Genomic DNA, 18,437 nt, shown 5'->3' with positions numbered 1-18,437 from the left:
CTGGATCAGTCCTCCTGAAGGGAGACAGGACTGAGACACCACCACCCTGACTGGTGTTTCTTGCCTACAAATAAAACACAGGCAACGCACCAAGATGCTGTGAGCTCCCTGCCAGGTCTCCGAGCAAGCCCAGCCTCCAGACCAGCTTCCAGCAATCAGTGTGTGGCATGCTGGCGTTAATTGTAGCACGCTGCTCTGAAAAAGAGGAATCTTAATACTGATTAGCATTACAGCTTAGCAAGGGTTCTTAGAAACAATTACTCTCACATCCTGGCAAGCAAGCGGTGTGAGAGTTCTTCTCTAACTGTCAAGCATTCAAATATTGTTGTTAGGGATTAAATCAGTTCGGGGCAGCTTGAAGCCATCCACCCGCGCTGCCGGCAGTGCTCCAGCAAGCTCCCCATGGTTCAGGATCCCATGCTGCAGGGGCTCTGTGTCCTGCTGATGGATTAATGGCTATTTAAAAAGATATTGAATGTGAGCAAAGCTGCTGCAGCTGGACTGTGCGTCTCTCCTGGCCTCAGTGGCTTCTCTGCTTCTCACCAACAGAGGTCTGGCTGTAACCCTTTCCCATGTGGGGTTGCAAGATTGAATCTCTCTTCCATGCACCTAGATAATTTTGCTGGGATTGCAGCAGCTCAGCTGCCTTTGAGACTTCCACCCTGCTGCCACATCTCCCTGGAAGTGGCCAACAGATCTGAAAGTGATTTGTGGGGTCAAGAGGCAAAGAAGCAACATGATCACAGCAGCCTTGTTTCCTTGGGAAATCAGGCTACAAAGAGGAGGTGTCAGAGATGGCAGCTAACGGAGATGTTATTTTTAGACAATCTGCAATCTTGGTCACCCTGTTCCACATAGGCAAGGCAAATGAGATCTCGCGGAGATAGCCAGGCACAGGCGAGCTAAGCAGACATTGACTTTCTGAACAGTTGCATGAAAAATTTCCAACTAATGTTGCTAAGGGTTTTAGATGGTAAATTCAGGGCAGCTTTGCAGGGACCTGCTCTAAATAACAACAATGCAGGACTGTAGCCTGTGCTTTGGGCTTCCTTGTGATACCCCTGTCTTGCAGCAAATGGGATTGACCTCCTTTCCTTTGGAAACATCCTGCAAGGAGCAGTAAGGGCTCATGCCTGTGGTCAGTACTGGCCTGGTCCCCAAGGGGCTGGGGCTCATGCAACATCCCTGCCTCCCCCTGCAATTTTTTTAACTCACTGCTCAATCTCAACCAGATCTGACAGAACGGCAGCAATCTGAAAGAGCATGAATCTTCATAAGTTTTCTAAACCCGGTGGTGTGGTAGAGCAGAGAGACTTCTGTAAGCAGCTGGAAGGCAGGGAAGGATGCAGCAGGAGCAAAACTGGTGTCATTCCTCTAAGACCTGCTCCCTGCCTCGTCGGCACTGATTTTTTTGGAGGTGGCCACAAAATGCAGTACCTCTTTCCCAGCTGTTAATCAGGAGATGGTGTTAATCACTGATGGGGAACAAGTTATTAACTAGGATAACCCTCCAGTTGTCCTCCTGCCACGCACTCATGGCGTGTCTCATGTGAAGCAGCCCATCCTCTTCCTCCTCCTCACTGGCAAGTTCTCGCTGTGACAGCAGCAGGGGCTCATACCTTGGTGGTCCCGAGGACTCTGCTTCCCTGGGCTGCCAGAGCAGAAATGCCTGTCTGATTTTTGTCAGGGCAGCAGCACCTTTAGGATGAAAGCTGTTTTTACATGGAAGCAAACTTACTGGGATAATCCTACTGCTCTAAAGATGCCAAACATCAGATTCCTAGCAGGACACACAGGTAAAGGTTCATCTCTGACCTGTAATATGCCAACGTGAAAAGAAAAGAATTTTAAAGAGAATGCTCTTTCTACATCTAAATGCATAATACCAGCCTGAAATTATTGATGTTTTGATCTTTCATTCATACTGGTTTTCTAGATTTTCTAGTCATAATGAGAAAAGGACATTTTTTTCACTTAAAGTTTCCTGCTTGGCAACCAGTCTCTCTGGAAAGTAAAACAAAATACATTTATACTGGATATGAGAGATGAGTTTTCCATTAGCTTATTAAGGATATAGTGCTTTTTCTATTATGCCCTGCCTTTAAATCAAACCTCGATGTCCTTCTGGAGGATATTCTCTTTTTCAGACAAAGGTGAAGGTTTCATAGAAGAACGTCTGAAGCAAATTTTATGGCCAGGGTTATGCTAGAGGATCTTAACAGTCCTCATATTTAAATTAATTTATGACCCAATCTGTGCACGCTATAACCCTTAAGCTTATGTGCATTTCCTTTTAATCTCCCACCTTTATCATGTACTTTGGGTCTTACCCTGCTTCCTTTAATGTAGTGCAGTAGAAAGGTGGGAGATGAATTTACATAATTTATGTTCCCTGGTTTACTTGAGATGCGCTGCCAAGTTTATACTTTATAATATAGGCATTGGGGCCTAATGAGACAGCAGTCAATTTTTCACTTGTACATTGACCTTTCCTTCCCTCCCTTTAAGCATTATTAACTCAGCTCTATCAATACCAGGCTGCTTGTGATTACGACCATTATTTCCCATTTGTTGATCAATAAACCTCCTGCCTTTGTTAGCAGCAGACCTTCAGGTTTCTGCAGCAGCGTCTCCTTCCTTAGGGTTTGAGCAGCCACCACCTCCACCGGGTGAATGCCCTCCTCGTTCCCTGCACGGTCCCACAAAATGTCACAGTGGAGGGAGAGGTACCACTATAGACTGTGAATTTGTAGGTGTCTCCTTCTCTCCACTCCAATGGTGATGCTGTGTCCCTTGTGGTGCTGCTGTCTCTGGGGGAAGGCACAGGTCCAGCCAACACCTTCCCATCATGCTGCAGCTGCCACCCTGGCTAGCTTTCATCTTCCCCCTGACTACTCAAAGGGCTCGTGCTCTTACCTGTGGGATTTCTAGTAACCAGAGCCTCCTGGAACTTTTGGCATCCTCCACGTTTCCTGTTTGTTGAAACAAGTTCTCAGGACTCCCAAGGTTGCAGCACCATTGGGCTGCGCTTACGCCCACAGCACTGGATGCCTGAGGTCTGCTTGTTTGTTGGGTTTTTTTTTCTTCTTTCTTTTTTTGAAATAAACAAATCAGCCTGGCTTTGCAGGCTCGGAAACTCATCCTCTCCACATGTTGTCTGACTCTTGTGTTTCCGGCTGGCTCCCGTCCCGGGTGCCCGCGGGCAGTGCTACGGGTGGTGCCAAGGCTGGCACCACATGCTGGTACGTGCTTTGCTTTGCATCCCACTAGAAAGGCTCTGCGAGGGGGGGACACTGCATCCGCCCCTCCCGCCCCAGGTACTGAGCCAAAGAAAACCTCAGTCCCTCCCTCTCTCCCACAAGATGACAGCATTTCAGAATGGCTTAATGCAAATAAAGATGAATTCAGCTTAGGGAACCAGAGCCTTTAGGTCCATCATCACTCCAAAACATCGCTCTTTGTGTACGAGAAATCCAATGGCCTTCAGTCATTGCTTGCATGAGTGGAAACAATGCTGGCCTCACCTGCCCTCATCAGTTGATGGGGCTCCCCACCGTTTTCAGACTACAATTTGGCAAACGCACGTACGGCACCGGCCTCGGCACCCACAGTGCATCCCTGCCACGCTCAGCTGGGGAAGCACCTCTGGGCCCAGGGCCAGCTGCGGCCCCACCAGCACCCGCTGCTGCGGGCTCCGGCAGGGAAGGCTTGGAGGCAGAGGGGTCACCATCCCATCGCTGATGAGAGGGAGGGGCGGCCGGCGGGCAGGACTTGGCTCCTTCCAGGGGAAGAGGAGAAGGCTACACCCCAGCCATGCACGGCTGCTTTTTATTTCCGTGGCAGGCTGGAAGCATGCCAGGGCCCCTGGGACACTGTCATCAATAGCCAGATTCCAGGCACAGCAGCAGCTGGGGACCTTTCTGAATTAATTTTTCCTTTGTTTTCCTCTGTCGAGTCTTGATCTCAGCTAAAGCACCGCCTGGCTGCAGGCCCTGCTGGGAGACATGAAGTCAATTACCCCACTGCCTTTGATTGAATTGAGCTTGGCGAGCAGCCAGCCACCGTGGGCTCCTGCCCCACAGCCCGGTGCAGGGACTAGGTGCAGCCTGGGACAGCTCCTCCGTTACATTGCAGACGCTTGTCCGGGCTCAGGCGATCCGGCTGCCCCCTGAGCATTCCTCTTTCATTCCCATTCAGGGGGCTTCAGCAGCTTTTTTGCCAGTGTCAAGACTGTTAATAATAAAAAGCCCAGTGGTGTGTAGCTGTGTAAATCAAAAAGGAGAAATGCTCCATTTGAAAAGGCATTTCAGTAAGAACAAAACCTTTGCTTCTGCAGGAGCTGCAGAGCCACGCAGCCAAAGGTGCGACCTGGTGGAGCCACCTGGCTGGATGTCAGGAGCTGGCTCTGGTGTGCCCATGGAGCTGAGCAGCTCTCCCCACGTCATCTGCACTGGGGAGCTTGGGTGAGCGTGGCGAGCAGCAGCCCCTCTGCCTGCTCTGCACCCCGTCAGTGCTGCTGGGCTTGCCCAGATGCCGGGCAGGAGATGCTGACACTGCCCTTCCCGGGATGTTGGGAGGTAGAAGAGGACTTTGCAGTCCTGCGCTGGGGAGGAGGGGAGATGCATGTCTGGAAGCCCAAATCTGAGCTGGCTCAGAAGCACTGGGTGCTTTCAAATGCTGGTCCCAGCAGTGCCAGGCAGCTGGAGGGGGAAGCCCCCAGGAGATGCAGTCCTGCGGGGCCCCCAGACCACTGAGACAAGCTGCATTTAATGCATAAAGAACACAGGAGACACCACGTGCCACCACCCTGTCCCCACTGAATCTATGAACTCCAGAATCAATGCTCAAACACCACCGAGTCCAGAGCACAGGAGGAAGAGCGGAGAAGTGACGGCCGCAGCAAAGAGGGGACTTGGCCAGGTGGGAATGACCACACGATCCTGCAAAACGCCTGCACCGCTGCAGCACAGCTGGGGAAGCACTGTCCTGCCTCCAGCCATGTGCTGTGAACTTTCTCAGCATTTCCAAGCAAACCTGCCCTGCTCCCTCTGTGGCTGTCAAGGCGAAACCTGCTCCTCTCCTCCCAGCAGCTCCCTTGGACATTGTGGGGAATAAAAATCCTTCTTGGACCCAGAAGCAGAGGCCTGGAGGCTTTTGTTCCTCTGTCCTCAGGTTGCACAGCTCCTCTACAAGGGGTCCTGCCAGCATTTGCCCCTGCCTTGCCACCCTTGCAGTGGCAAACAGCTAAAGAAAGCAAAGCAGAGACACCAGCCCTTCGGTTTGTATCCAAAATGGGCTGTTTTAAACAGAAACTGAAGCCCAGGATGGACAAGCTCCAAAGCAAACCAATTAACTACCCAGTGAATAATTTATAAGACAAACACCATTTCTCTTCCTCCTGAACTAAATGCAAATGGTTTACAATCTCCTCAAGCCTGTTTGTTACCTGAAAATCTTCCCCAGCTCCTTCTGGCAGGTACGTCTGAGCTGCAGTTGCAGGCAAGCAGCGGATAAGGATGTTTGGGCAGCGCTGGCTGGTGCGGTCGGGGTGTGCAGACCTCCCGGCTGATGGCTGCTCCATGACCTGACCCCTTTTTTTAACCCCTAGGACCAACTACACAGCATCAATAAACCTGGTGCTTAGAAATTCAAAATGGCCTTACTGCACAAATCCCTTAGCCGTCACTGACCATCTGCTGTTTCCACAGTAACTCAGCAAGCAGCTGCAATCGGCCGCCACCACCCCACCGATTCAGGCTGGCTCACCCGCATCCCTGCCGTAACCTGGGGAACGCTCCAGAGCTGCCCCAGCACCAGCATCCTGCAATGCAGCGCCACGCACCACAGTGCAACAGCCCCCGGGGACACCCCCACCTGCTCTGCAATCCAGGGGTGATATGGATTTCAGCGCAGGACCCCAGAGCTGTCGGGACACTACTTCAAGCACAACCCTTTAATGGTTTACGACTCACAGCAGAAACAGATTTATTTGCAGCCCAGGGCTTTAGCCAGCGACACATTCAGTGCCATAGAATAATTGCAGAAAGCAGATTAGCACTGCGAAGTAATGATCTTTTTGCCTGCTTTTCTTAGCCTTGCCTCATCTATCGCTGTCCCACGTAGGATTAGCATATGCCTCATTTTGGAGCAGACATTCTGGCTTTAAAACCCAGCCTTTTGGATAACGGTTAAATGAAGACAGATAACAGCAGCCTCTGCACTGGCAGGGTGCTGTTGAGCCTGCTGAGATTCACAAATGGGATGCTCGCTCCACTCCAGGCAGGCAGAAGGGCTTTTGGTGGCTGTAGGCAGCTGCCTGGAATTTCTCAGGGAAGTAAAGCTGCCATGCATGTGTACGTGCTTGTGGGAAGTTGTATGTGAGCTGCCTTTTATCCAGCAATTGGGAGGCTGGATAGAGGGGACACGGGAGAAAGACTACTCCTACAGCGGGAAAGGGCTGGTGGTGTTACAGAGTTAATTACTGCTGCAGAGCATGGCTGAGGGGAGCGGCACTGCAGGATCTGTGGAGAAGCTGTGTGGGAATTGCCACCTAATTTATAACGGATGGACGTCAGCATCACCTCAGCCTCCATCACACCTGCCACTCCTGTGGCCAGTCTCAGCTGCACACCGGACTGTGCCGGGGGGGACAACTGCCCTCTCCCATGCCAGAGAAGGGACGGCGGCACCAGAGAGGCTTGTGCATGCCACCGTGAGCTCGATGCACTCCCGGGGCTGAGCAGCACCGTGTGGAGCAGAGCTAACACCGCACATCTCCCGTGCAGTACTCGCAGCCAGCGAGATGGCCATGGAACTATCTGACAGTGGGAACACGCTGTGCTCCAAGCGCTCACAGTGAGCCACGAGCAATCACAGGGTTGTGACCAGCCTATTATTAATGTATGAATATCGTGATTTATACACACCTATCCAAGGGGTTCGGGCACCAGGAGGAACCAGAAGGGCTACTCATGGTGCAGACTATATCCCTTGGTTATACCTGCTCCATAAGCAGTAAGGAGGAGATCCAGTGGGCTCCTGCACAGCCCAGGCAGCCAGAGGGCAAGGAGGGCTCCCACCCGCACAGGCTGCAGGGTGGGAGGTTTGAGGGTTTTGAAGGGTAGGGACAGGCACAGCAGGACACCAGGACTTCACCTGGGCAATGACTGACCTCAGTGGGATGCAGAAGAGCGAATATTACAGATACTACAGTTGACCAAATACCCACTGAATTACAAATGCAAAAAAAGGGCTTCACCAATGAGGCTGTTGGAGGGGACAGCCGAAGCAGAGGGGATGAGGATGAGCATGGCTCTGGCAGAGGCTACCGGCGTGTTACTGCGGTTCAGCAGAGCTACTGGACCAGGCACAGTGACAGCAGGAAAACAGACTTGGGGGAATTAATGAGTCTGGTGGGAGGAAGTGCTAAAATCCACCAGGAGAGGAGGCAGCAGGAGAATCCTAAACAAATCCACCATGATTACATCTGCGAGGCTATGGCTGCAATAGAGAGCACAAGGAAAGGGCTGCAGAGAGGGCTGAGGCTTAGAGACCTTGCAGGAGATGAGGAAACATGGAGGCAGCCAGCAAAGCAGCTCAGCTTCATCAGCCTTGGAGGGAAAAGGGATGAATGCAGGGGCAGCAAAACTGACCTACAGCCAAAGGCTTGGAGAGCTTGTGCAGATACACCCTGTTTGCTGTGCAGCAGCATCTCCATGCCCCAAAGCAGTCACAACTGCACTGTGCCACATGTCAAGGCACATGACAGCACTGCTCCTGTCTAATTTGGCCCAAACTCAATCCTAACTCTGTCTTGTTGAATTCAAGGTGGGAGGAGAGGAGAGGATGAGGCTTGGCATTGATCTGCCAGATCGCTGCCTCTCAGCATTGTCCTTCCCTACAGGGCAGGGAAGAGCTGGGCAAGGGAAGGCAGTGAAACTGAGGATGCCCTGGAGCAGGGACACGGCTACCTGCCTGCAGGTCTGCCAGAGATGTGTCCTAGCTTATTAAAAACCTGAGCAAAGGCCAATGGAAGATGTCCTTAGGATCTTGTGGCTGCTGAACCAGACACCAAAGAAGTCAGTAAAGTTCTTACTGTACTGCTGGCAGTCCTTCTGAAGGGTTTGGGACCCAGGAGAGACCCAGGAGGGGTGGTGGGGCCTGAGCATGGGGATCGACTGCCAGAACCAGCACTGCACCGAGCAACAACTAGCAGGGCATGGCAGGATGATAACGCACAGGGCCCAAGAGGGCATGTATGCCGAGGAGCGGCAAGACTGCTCCATGGGCTGAAGGGGAGGATAACGGAGGCAGCTGGCAAGATACCCAGGGGGTGGCTTACTGGAGCCAGGGACACCCATGCCCAGGGATGCCCAGCGATCTCTTGCACTCTGAGCCTGACACCCCCTGTCCCAGCATTTCCAGTTCATTCAATGATCCTGCATGGCTTGACAAGTTCCACAAGTGCTGCTAACACACAAAACCCCACCAGTCCCCTCCAGTACCTGCATCCAGCCCAGGTATGGCCATGGACTGCTCCTCTGCAGCCCTGAGCAGAGGCGAGGCACTGTCCTGCCTCCAATGGGCCCTGCTACCTGCCTGGCCTGTGTCATCCCCATCTGCCCCAAGGACCCTGCTTGAACCATTGGGCAGGTGTTTGGATCATGGCCAGAACACCACCACGCCTGCACCGTGCACCCTTGGCATCAGTCCCTGCCTCTACAGCACAAGGAGCCAGTCAGGCAGGGGAGATGCCGCAGACCATGCGCCCTGTGACCACAACGTGAAAGCGGCTTTTGAGTCCCTAGAAATCTGCAAGCAGATGCTCCAACATGCCCTTGTGTCCTGAACCCCCTCAAAGGCGAGCATGGAACCCCCAGCTACAGCCTCCGCACTAGCCCCTCTTCCCAGAGCCTGCCTCTGGGGCACCCCTGCTTACCTTGGCATCCAGGATGCTTGTCTCCACCCGGGCCACCCCCTGGTTCTCCCTGAACAGCTGGATCTTGCTGACCTTGCTGAACTCCGACAGCACTGTGGTGAGGTTGGTCTTCAGGTCAATGACATGGCTGATGCCATGCCGGGGTCCCACCAGAAGTGTGGTGGCTGGCTGCTTCTCATCCTGGTAGTATGAGCATGTGTAGAAAGAGAGACAGACAGGAGTGAATAAATGCACCCTGGGGCTGCATGGGCTGTGCCTGGCTCTCTCCGTGGAGCCAAGCCTCGATGTCAGCAGCTCAGCCGGGTGCTGGGTGGCTTTTGCAGAGCAGCAGGTGAAGCTGGTGCCATGACCCCCCCCTCTCTGAGCCTTTCTGCAGAGCTGGGAACGGTGTGCAGGATGCCAAGGCTATTTAAAAATAAAGCACTGAACTGACTGTCCACATGAAATACTCAGGCCTGCTGATGTCACTACAGAAAAGTAAGAGCATATTACAAATCTGCCTGATCTGACATTGCCTCTGAGAAAAGGAAGCAGAGAAGTGAGTGAATGTATTTTTGAAAAGAAGAAAGACTAAAGCCTTGACTGAGAATAGAGATGTTTCTTGCTCTGGTCTGCCCAGGAAGGATGCTTCGAGCCAGACCTGGAGGTGAAGAGGAGCTGGGCAGACCAGTGCAGAAGAGAATAAGGGAATACTACTTACCATTTTCATGTGGTTCAACTCCTAGGCTGGCTCTGAGTCATTGCTTTGGTGTCAGAGATGAAAAAAAGGCAGGGCACCCACATCAGAGGTGAGCTGCCCAGCACTGCACACCCAGGCAGTGCTGGAGGCAGGCTCTGACCACTCAGCCATGGCACCAACCAGACACCATGTGGTTCTGCCTTTACCAATTTCCCACAGGCAGCCCTTTGAGCTGCAAGGTGAGGAGCTCTGAGGCATGGTGGAAGCAGAGCAGATCAAAGGCTGCAAGAGATGGAACCCAGGAGGCAAAGCAAGGGAAGCCAGGGAAGTGCTGAGATCTTGGGTGGGGGTAAAGGGGAGGATGGCAGAGAGGTGACACTTACATGGAGACCCCTGGATGGGAGGTAGAGCAAGAGGGATGGAGAGGTGAGCCAGGCAGTGTGGAGCCTTAGCAGGTCCACCATTCTCCTGTTTGGCTTGGTGGCTTTCCTCCTGCCATGGAGAAAATGAGGTGGCTTGGATGAGGGGTGGAGATGCCTCTGATGGGAATGAGGGAGGAGTGGGCTGTGGCGGTGGCAGCTTCCTGAGAGCTGCCAAGCAGCGGTCAGGCTGGACCACTGCTGACAGAGACAGTAAGGCCAGCCGGGCTATTCCCTGCACGGACAAGCAATGAACATGGTGGCCTTTGCCAAGGGTGGCCCTCCTCTGAGACAGATGGCAGGATGCTGCCAGGGCAGTACCAAGCTATAAGCATGTGTCTGAAACTACTCCAACTTCATTGAGCAGGTCATCTCATTGGCCAAAAGGCTGGCAAGAACAGAGCTGACCCTGACCCTGTGGAGCTGAAGATCTGATCTACTGTCAGCAGAGGCTCTGAAGGCTTTTCTGGATGGGCTTGGACCCCAGCAGGGCAGAGCAAGAGACTGAGGGAAGTAATTTCTGTGGGAGCCACATCTCCCCTGGCTCTCCCCTCCAGCACACACTCAGGATCAGTGCCAAGCACCTCCCAGCCCATCCTGAATTACCGTACCAGTCCCACTGTGTTGAAGAGGACCCCAGCAAAGGTGGGCAGCTCATTCAGGATCCTCAGGTACTGCAGCTTTGCCTGGGCCGTGGAGACCTGATAAAACACACCACACAGGTGATCACCACGAGCACAAGGGGGAAGAAATGCAAAAGGCTGGCGCAAACTTGGGAGCTCCCAAGCAGATGTGCGCAGTGTGTTGGCAGGCAGCTCAGGGCATGGGCTCTGCCGACAGTGAGCCTGGGGGCTTGGCTTGGGGTGGAGGGGGTCCCCTCTCCCCTGCTGTCCTGGGCAGATGCTGGGAGGTAACTCAGAGCAGAAGCACAGCCAGGGATGAGGCCAGACGCTTGATGTATAACCCTCCTGGGGGATGTATAATCCCCCCAGACATGTATAACCCTCCTGGGGGATATATAACCCCCCCGGGGAGCTCTGACGGCTGCAGGGACCAAGGCAGTGGCTCAGCAGCCTCCTCCAGATCTTTCCAAGCCCAGAAGCAGAGATAACAATAAACACAGGCTTAACTGATGTGTGCAGCTTTGGCCAAGCTGAGCGCTGGCTCTCGGCTGATCTCACCCCACTGATCCACACTGCAGTCCCCAAAATCCAGGTCAGCTCTTGGAAGTGGATTCAGGAGAGAGAGTGGCTGCCTGGCTGTCACCCCGCAATTTATCTCCCATGCAAGGGCATTTAAGCAGCAATAACAGGAGTCCCTGACCAGCCGGGGACAACAGGATGGCTGGGGCGGAGGGCATGCTGCAACCCCACCAGCCCTGAGCCACGGCCGCGCTGGTTGGGCTCACCTTGGTGCCGCCAGGCTGGTTCTGGTGGACTTTGAGCTGCTGCGAGAGGGATTTCCGAAGGCTCTTCTCTTTGACGAGCTGCAGGAGCGAGGGGGGCAGGAAGGGCTCCAGGCCCCACTCCTTCCTGCGGGGAGGGAATTCTGCCTGAGCAGCCAGGCCAGAGGCCCTTCGATGGGCAGAGAGGGCCAGAAACCAAGGATGCTGCCCGAGAGCATCCTCTAGCCATCAGAGGGAGCTGGAGCCACACCAGCACTTCCTTGGTGCCACAGCCGGAGCAGCAGCAGCCCCCAGCCTGGGCACCCAAGGGGATGGGACCCCCAGCTGGTGTCACAGCCACCAGCACTGGGCTGGGGAATGCAGCAGTGCCAGGCTCTGCAGCCAAGTCCAGCTCCCACTCATCTTCATGTAAGGTTAAGGGATGCAGGGCAAATCCCCAAACCTCTTTTGGGGTCCTCCCCAAAAGGTGCCATCTCCCCCCTTCCTCCCTGTGCACACTGGGCAAGGCCAGCCTGCACAGATCGACTCTGTATGGGTTTAAGACCACCGGGAGCCGCAGGAGGGCTGAGCCAGGGCTGCACGGCTTGGTGACGGGCTGAGATTACACAGCCACAGTGCCTTCTCCTTGCCTTGGATGCCATGTGGAGAATCAGCCCGGGTTCCCATGGAAATGATCTTGGGCTCACAGCAAATATCCCTGCCAGCCCTGGCAAGGCTGCCGTGTGTGGCTGGATGTCAGTGTGCGAGGGTCTTATGCGTGGTGGGACCAGGGGCTGCGTGTCACTGCTGCCAAGCCAGTGAGCCACCAGCAGCTCCAGGGGGGCTCCCAGGGCATCTCACGCTCAGCACCCCAAAACATTGCTGGGAGCACCCCAGTTACACAGGGGCTGTGAGCAGGAACACAGGCAGGGGACACAGAGGAGGGCTGTGCGGCAGTGTGGGGAGAAGGAGGAGGACTCACTCCACGTTCTTGAGGGAGACCTTCTGGCTGGGGCGGGTGGCTGAGACGGTGATGTAGATGTGGAGGGCAGCCAGCCCCAACAGCATCTCTGGCTTGGGGTCTGTGCCAAAGCGCTCCCTGATCACATCGTTGCGGCTCTGCAAGAGGGAGGAGAGGTGTCCTCAGACAGCCATGGGGACAGGGCACCCACCAGCTGAGGGATGCCTCCACAGGGCCCAGCCTGGGCAGACACGTGGGCCACAAGCACCATCAGCTTCCAGTTCCTAGGGCAAGTCCCCTACCTGGATGTACAGGTACTCGAATGCTGCAGGATCCTGGCGCAGCAGCTCCACCGGGTCCTTTGGGAAGAAGCTCACACGGAAGAGGCATCTCATGCCATGGTAGTGTGTCCTCTGCACAACCTGTGGCAGGAGCAGAGGGGAGCGGTGAGCCCAGGAGCTGCGTATATTTGCCGGCAGGGCAGGAGAGCCCCTCTCTTCTCCCCTGGAGGGGGGGGATTTGATTTCTTTTCTCCATGCACTGCCTGATCCTTTCATCCCGGGAACAGCCCAGCCTTCCTTGGTGTGAGAGCTTTGCCTAGTGCTGCAGGGGTTTATGCCACCAAGGCTAACGCTTCCTCCACAACCCCCATTTTATCCCTGGTCCCGTGCAGCGCCAGATTCCTGGCTCTGCTGGGCAAGCCAAGGTTGTTCATTAATGCTGTCTGCAGCTACCCAGGCTGGAGCACAGAGCAGCTCCATGGTGCTGTCAGGTAGGATGGGTAAAACCCTGACTGTCTCCTTCTTTGGCCATCCTTTGCACCCCTGAGCCTGCAGGACCATGCCAGAGGCCAGGAGAGGCTACGCCACCCCATAGCACAACCCTGGTGAAGCCCCACGCTGGTGGGAGAAGAGCGTCCCTGTGCCCCAGCCACCGGCCATGGCCATCCCAATGCCCTCCCGCACCCAGCAGCTTACGTGGGCCAGTGGCTGCTTGTCCTGGAGCAGCAAAAACCGGTGGCTCTGCTCCGGGCTGGAATACTCCAGGACCAGCGCAAAGTGCTCGATGTGCCTCAGGGACAGGCGGTCCTGCAATGTCACCATCACATCCTGCAAACACCACAGACAGGCTTGGCTGTGAGGCACTGGCTCCCTCCTAGGGTGGGAGCTAGCACCCCACTGAGACCCCCCTCCTCCCTGGCACCTGGGGTCACACCAGTGCAGGATGAGGCCCTGCAGTGCTGAGAGGGGCTGCGGGATAGTACCCAGCCACTGCTGGGCAAAGTGACCTCGCAGCAGGAGGTGACCAGCAGCCAGACCCCCAGGACCTAGGGTAACACTGTGGTGTTTTGGAGGGGGGCTGCAAGGAGCTGGCCCCTGGCAGGGGGACTCACAGGAGCTTCCCTCCTGGTTGGAGGGCAGGCTCACAGCAAGGAAAAAAGTTAGGAGTGGGAGAAAGACAGCAAAAACCCATTCCTGCTAGCTGCAAATCGTGTCACCCAGGGAGGCAGAGGGGCTATCTATCATGCAGTGGCAGTTCGCAGCCAGCCAAGCACCACTGCGGTGTTTGTGCAAGGAAGCAGGAGACAAGGAAAAATGGATTGGGCAGGCAGGAGGAGAGAAGCATCACGATGCCATGGTGGGAGCAGAGGGGCCCACCTTCACAGTGGTTCGGCCATCGAATGTGAAGGATTTGATCTGCCCGTTCTCCAGGAAAACCTTCAGCACATTGGGAATGAGGAGGAGAGCTTCTTTCTTCAACATGTCCTGGCACGTGGGGCCGGCAACAGAGGAGGCAAGGAGGATGGGGGGATGGAGAGACAGAGGGAGGGTGGAGAGAGAGAATGAGTGTCAGTGATGGAATGGTTACGGCATCCTCCGCTTCTCTGGGCTTATGCGCTAAGAGGCACATTTCCCTTGAAATCCAGCATCTCTGCTGAGCCATTGAGAAATGCAGAGCTGGAGCGATTCAGAGCTGACAGCTTCACCTCCCAGCTCCCAGTAGCTGCAGTGGGAATGGAGCATCCCAGTCCATCCGGCACATCCCAGAGCCATGCCTGTGCCTGGCAGCCTGTCCCACTCCCCAGCTGGTGTCCCAGAGGGGAGGCGATGGCCAGGGTGGCTCAGAGCTGATACCCCTTTGCTGACCCTTAACACAAGCCTAGCCCACCTCAACCTTGCACATGCCCTGTGCAGGAAGTTGGGTGAAGGCCGATTTTATTTGGCAAGAATCATTTAGATCAGATAATTACTTAATTGATTTTGCCTAAAAATAGAATTTGCTAGAAGCACTTTACAGTGTTTTTTTATGTTTTGTTTTGGGGTTTTTTTATATGCTGCTTAATAAAGCCTTTCTGCAATTAGGAGATAATGGCACTACTGCAGCATAACAGCTTCCATTGTCACACAGCAGCGCCCTGGTCACCCTGCCCCATGCACGGGTGCTCCTGCAAAGCCTTTGGCACCAGGTTGGAAGCCACAGACCTTCCTTAGGGCAGGTGCTGGCACTGGCCAGACGTCACCCTTGGCTGCCCAGGGGGACTGAGGTGGGACCAGGTTTCCAAGGACAGTTTCTGGGACTCTGTCCAGATGGAGGGACAGGGGAGGACCATGGCATGTCCCCCCAGCACTGACCAAATGCCTTGAGTGTGCCCAAGGGCATCTGCCCTGCGGGGCTCCCTGGGCCAGAGGGCTGCTCTCACCCGCAGAGCCCCAATCAGGGGAGAGGAGCCCCGCGGCCCCCGGCCACCTCACGCCCCGTGGCCCCGGGGATGCCTCAGGGGGTTGAATCACAGAGGAAGGCAGGGAAGGACTTACTGGGTCTGTCTCGCCGACTGTCACCTGCTCTGAAAATCGGACCTTCACCGGGTTGGACCTTAGCTTCGCCTTCTTGGCTGCGCTGATGAAAGCAGATTTGGGAGACTGGAAAGAGAGCACTGGGTAAATCACCTGCCTGCCCTCAGAGCCGTGGCACAGGGAAAGCCAGACAAGGGGACCAGAGAAATCCTCTCTGAAGCCATCATGACAATGGGGAGCAGGCAGCGAACCATGAAATGGGGGGTGGTGGAAAGCAAGTCCCCTTTGCTGTGGTTATACAGTGTTGCAAGGCAGGGCCAGAATGATGAGCAGCAGCCCCTGAAGTCACACCAGCACCCTCAGCATGACGGGAGAGGCTGCACCCCCAGTGGACACATCTGTCCGGCATCCCCTGTGCAGGCTGAGCTCCAGCAGACATGAGCCAGGGCTCACTTGGAGGCACCGGCACTGGTTCGGATGGGGGAGACGAGTCCCTTGAATGTCGGTCTGCAGCCCCAGGGAGGAGCTGGGTGGCTGGCAGATGGGAGATGACAGGACCCCAGGCAGCCCTGCGGGACGTTCTGGTGGCAGTGCCAGGTGCCGGGGAGCCTCTGCCTGCACATGCTCTGGCACGGAGGCAGTTGTGTCGCAGACCTGTGTGCGTCTGAGGGCGCCGGCATCAGCCGAGCAGCCTGTCCTGGCTGGCGGCCATCCAGGACCAGGAGAAAAAAAGCTTTTCTGGAGCCTGGTACATGCCCCACTCCTGACAGAGCAGCAGTGGGTGGTGGCATCTCCTTCCCAGAGAGGAGGGGAGCACAGGGGAGCTCTCACACTTATCTCCTTCACCGACATCAAAGGGCTCAGTAAAGCAGAAATGATGCCCTGCCACCACCGTCGCCGGCATGACGGTTCAATCTGCTCCAGTGCCACAGGTGCCGAGCCCCAGTGCACCATCACCACCCGGTGCCAGCACCACCGCCAGCCACACGGCTCGGGGCCCGCAGTCTTGCACTCCCATCTCCCCAGGGACTCCCTGGCCGAGCCTGCCGGGAATGGCAACGGCACATCCCTCCCTTCCACCTCTGGCATGATGGGTCACTTCATCAGACGTGTCTGATGCCCTTAGCAAACCATATGGGTCTGGGGATATTTTTCCTCCCTCCCTCCTACAAGGAGGTAGTTATGAGGAGAGGGAGATGGCTGCATGCCTACACTGACCCTGTGGGGCTGTGGCAGCTCCCAGACCCAACTGCTTGGAAGAGCCTTGGGGTGGTGGGACACCAGTCCAACACCTCAGTTGAGCTGCCTGAGTGGTCCCCCGGGGTCTCCAGGGACCCCACCTCAGTCTCCCAAAGGGCTCTTAACCCCTGTCCTGCCTCCCCTGGTGCTGGCCATGGCCCTGTCGTTCTCACCTGGTGGGTGTGCAGGACCGTGAGGATGATGAAGTCCTTGGCCTTCCTGTGACAGAAAGGAGATGTGAAGGTGGACGGGACCTCCACGGTGGTGGACCTCAACATGTCCATTTGGCTATCAAGAGAGCACATCCCACCCTCCCCAGCCCACTGGTGGCCAGGACCTTCGTAAGCTCCTTGGGGTGCTTCGTGATATGTCTGCGGGTGCTCTCCCAGAACTGCCGACCCCTTGGCCAGCTGGGAACAGGTATGGCACTTGCTCCAAGGCACTCCCAATGCTCAAGCTGAGGCTTCCCCATGCCAGCAGTGAGCACTGGTGACAGCAGAGCCTGGGGCTGTGCATTGACACCCCAAGGCTCTGGTCGGGGCACAGCAGCCCGGCATGAGCCCCCACCCCGGAGGCGATGAGGGACCAGTGTTGTCCTCACCTGACAAGCTCGATGAATCTCTCTCTGGGGGCTTCACTCACATCCTCATCGTTGATGGCCAAGATCTGGTCTCCTGGCAGGAGTTTATCCTCAGAGGGGCCGCCTGCCAGGAGAGAGGGTCAGGGCCAGCTCAGGCATCCTGGGGCTGTGGGGTAGGAGGGAAGCAGGAGGGTCCCAAGCACCCCCAAAGCATTTGCCCATGTATGGGGGTGTGAAGGGCACCCCACAGGTCCATGGGAGGCTAAAGGAGAGGACAGGAGCCCAGGGAGGGGTCCCACCAGGGGAAGGTGCCGCTGTGCTTCCTGGCACCCTGTGGCCGTGTCCAGGGATCCCCCCACCGCACACCTTACCTGCTGCCACTGAGCGCACCACCACCGGCCTCTCGCTGCCGGCCACGAAGCCGAATCCGTAGTGGGGGTGGCGCTGGACCGTCACCTGTCGGAGAGTGTCCGAAGGCAGCTGCCCACATTCCATATCATCGCCACCACGCTCCTCCGGCATCACATGGCTGCGCTGCAGAGTGGAGGGGCAGGCTGTCATGCACCCTACCACGGCAGCCCTCCCTGCTCACCCCAAGCCCTCTGCAACCTGGAGGGCAGCCCCGCTCCACCTGCCTCCTGCATCGCTGCCAGCACGGCCAGGTCCCAGCAGCTTGCCGGGACATCCGCAGCCCCCCATCCTCCTTTGCAGAGCGGTGCTGCTCAGTGCCTGTCTTTGCCACAGCACCAGCAGCTGAGGCAGGGGACATTCATGGAGATACCCACCAAGGGTAAATCATGTCATCCTCTCCCAGCATCTCATTGTCCCAACCCTGTCCCAGCATCTCCCTTCTTTAGGTGGAAGACATGTGTGGAATAAACTCCTGGTGGTGTGACTCTGGCCATTACCTGAGGGATGCCACCGCCACGAGGTTCAGAGACAGCAGCCCTGGCACAGCTGGAGTGCTGTGTCTCTGCCCATTCTGCGGAGGTTTAAGAGCAAACTCATGCTTGGCTTTTTCATGCTGTGTAACAGGGCTGCACAATATCAGAGATAAGTGGAAACAAGTTCAGCCAGTCTGAAAACTGGGATTAAGGCAGGCTCAGCCATGGTTGCTGGCCTTATGACCGAGTTTCCATGGCCAGCCCCAGGACTCCTCAAAGCACTGACAGCCAGAAGACAGGAAGACCCAGCCCAGGACAAGGTCATGCCAAACCTGCCCTTGGAATCCCAGAGCAATGCCAGCCGTGGCTCCAGGCTGCTTGGCAGGGCTGCGAGCCTGCTATTAGGGAGCAATCCCAGCACCATTGGGATGGCGGCAGAGCACAGCACAGACAGATGGCAACGTGCACGGCCGCAACCAGAAAAACAAGAAGTGATGAACGTGCCATTGTTTCTGTGCTGCTCATTGCTTGTTCCTGTCCAGACTATTTAGCCCGCTT

At 55.8% G+C, this 18,437-nt stretch overlaps 1 protein-coding gene across 2 annotated transcripts in view; it reads right to left on the bottom strand.

Moving 5' to 3' along the window:
• The window catches only part of FRMPD3 (FERM and PDZ domain containing 3), a 34,713-nt gene extending 17,186 nt beyond the window's left edge, over positions 1–17,527 (bottom strand). Inside the window, exons 1-11 of one of the 2 annotated variants that reach the window (XM_052813895.1) lie at positions 17,367–17,527; positions 17,017–17,119; positions 16,589–16,634; positions 15,198–15,302; positions 14,040–14,147; positions 13,359–13,490; positions 12,684–12,803; positions 12,403–12,539; positions 11,445–11,568; positions 10,648–10,737; positions 8,939–9,118 (exon numbers count right to left, since the gene is read on the bottom strand). In XM_052813895.1, coding sequence (XP_052669855.1) covers positions 8,939–9,118; positions 10,648–10,737; positions 11,445–11,568; positions 12,403–12,539; positions 12,684–12,803; positions 13,359–13,490; positions 14,040–14,147; positions 15,198–15,302; positions 16,589–16,634; positions 17,017–17,119; positions 17,367–17,517 — 1,296 coding nt within the window. In that variant the 5' untranslated portion in view covers positions 17,518–17,527. Of the gene's footprint in view, positions 1–8,938; positions 9,119–10,000; positions 10,110–10,647; positions 10,738–11,444; positions 11,569–12,402; positions 12,540–12,683; positions 12,804–13,358; positions 13,491–14,039; positions 14,148–15,197; positions 15,303–16,588; positions 16,635–17,016; positions 17,120–17,366 lie in introns of those variants that run through there. The other variant, XM_052813896.1, reaches the window with a different exon arrangement.
• Between the last annotated feature and the right edge of the window lie 910 nt (positions 17,528–18,437).

The sequence above is a fragment of the Harpia harpyja genome, chromosome 18, assembly GCF_026419915.1.
Source record: "Harpia harpyja isolate bHarHar1 chromosome 18, bHarHar1 primary haplotype, whole genome shotgun sequence".
Lineage (NCBI taxonomy): Eukaryota > Metazoa > Chordata > Aves > Accipitriformes > Accipitridae > Harpia > Harpia harpyja.
The sequence above is the reverse complement of the archived record's forward strand: the minus strand, read 5'-3'. Positions and strand labels throughout refer to the sequence as shown.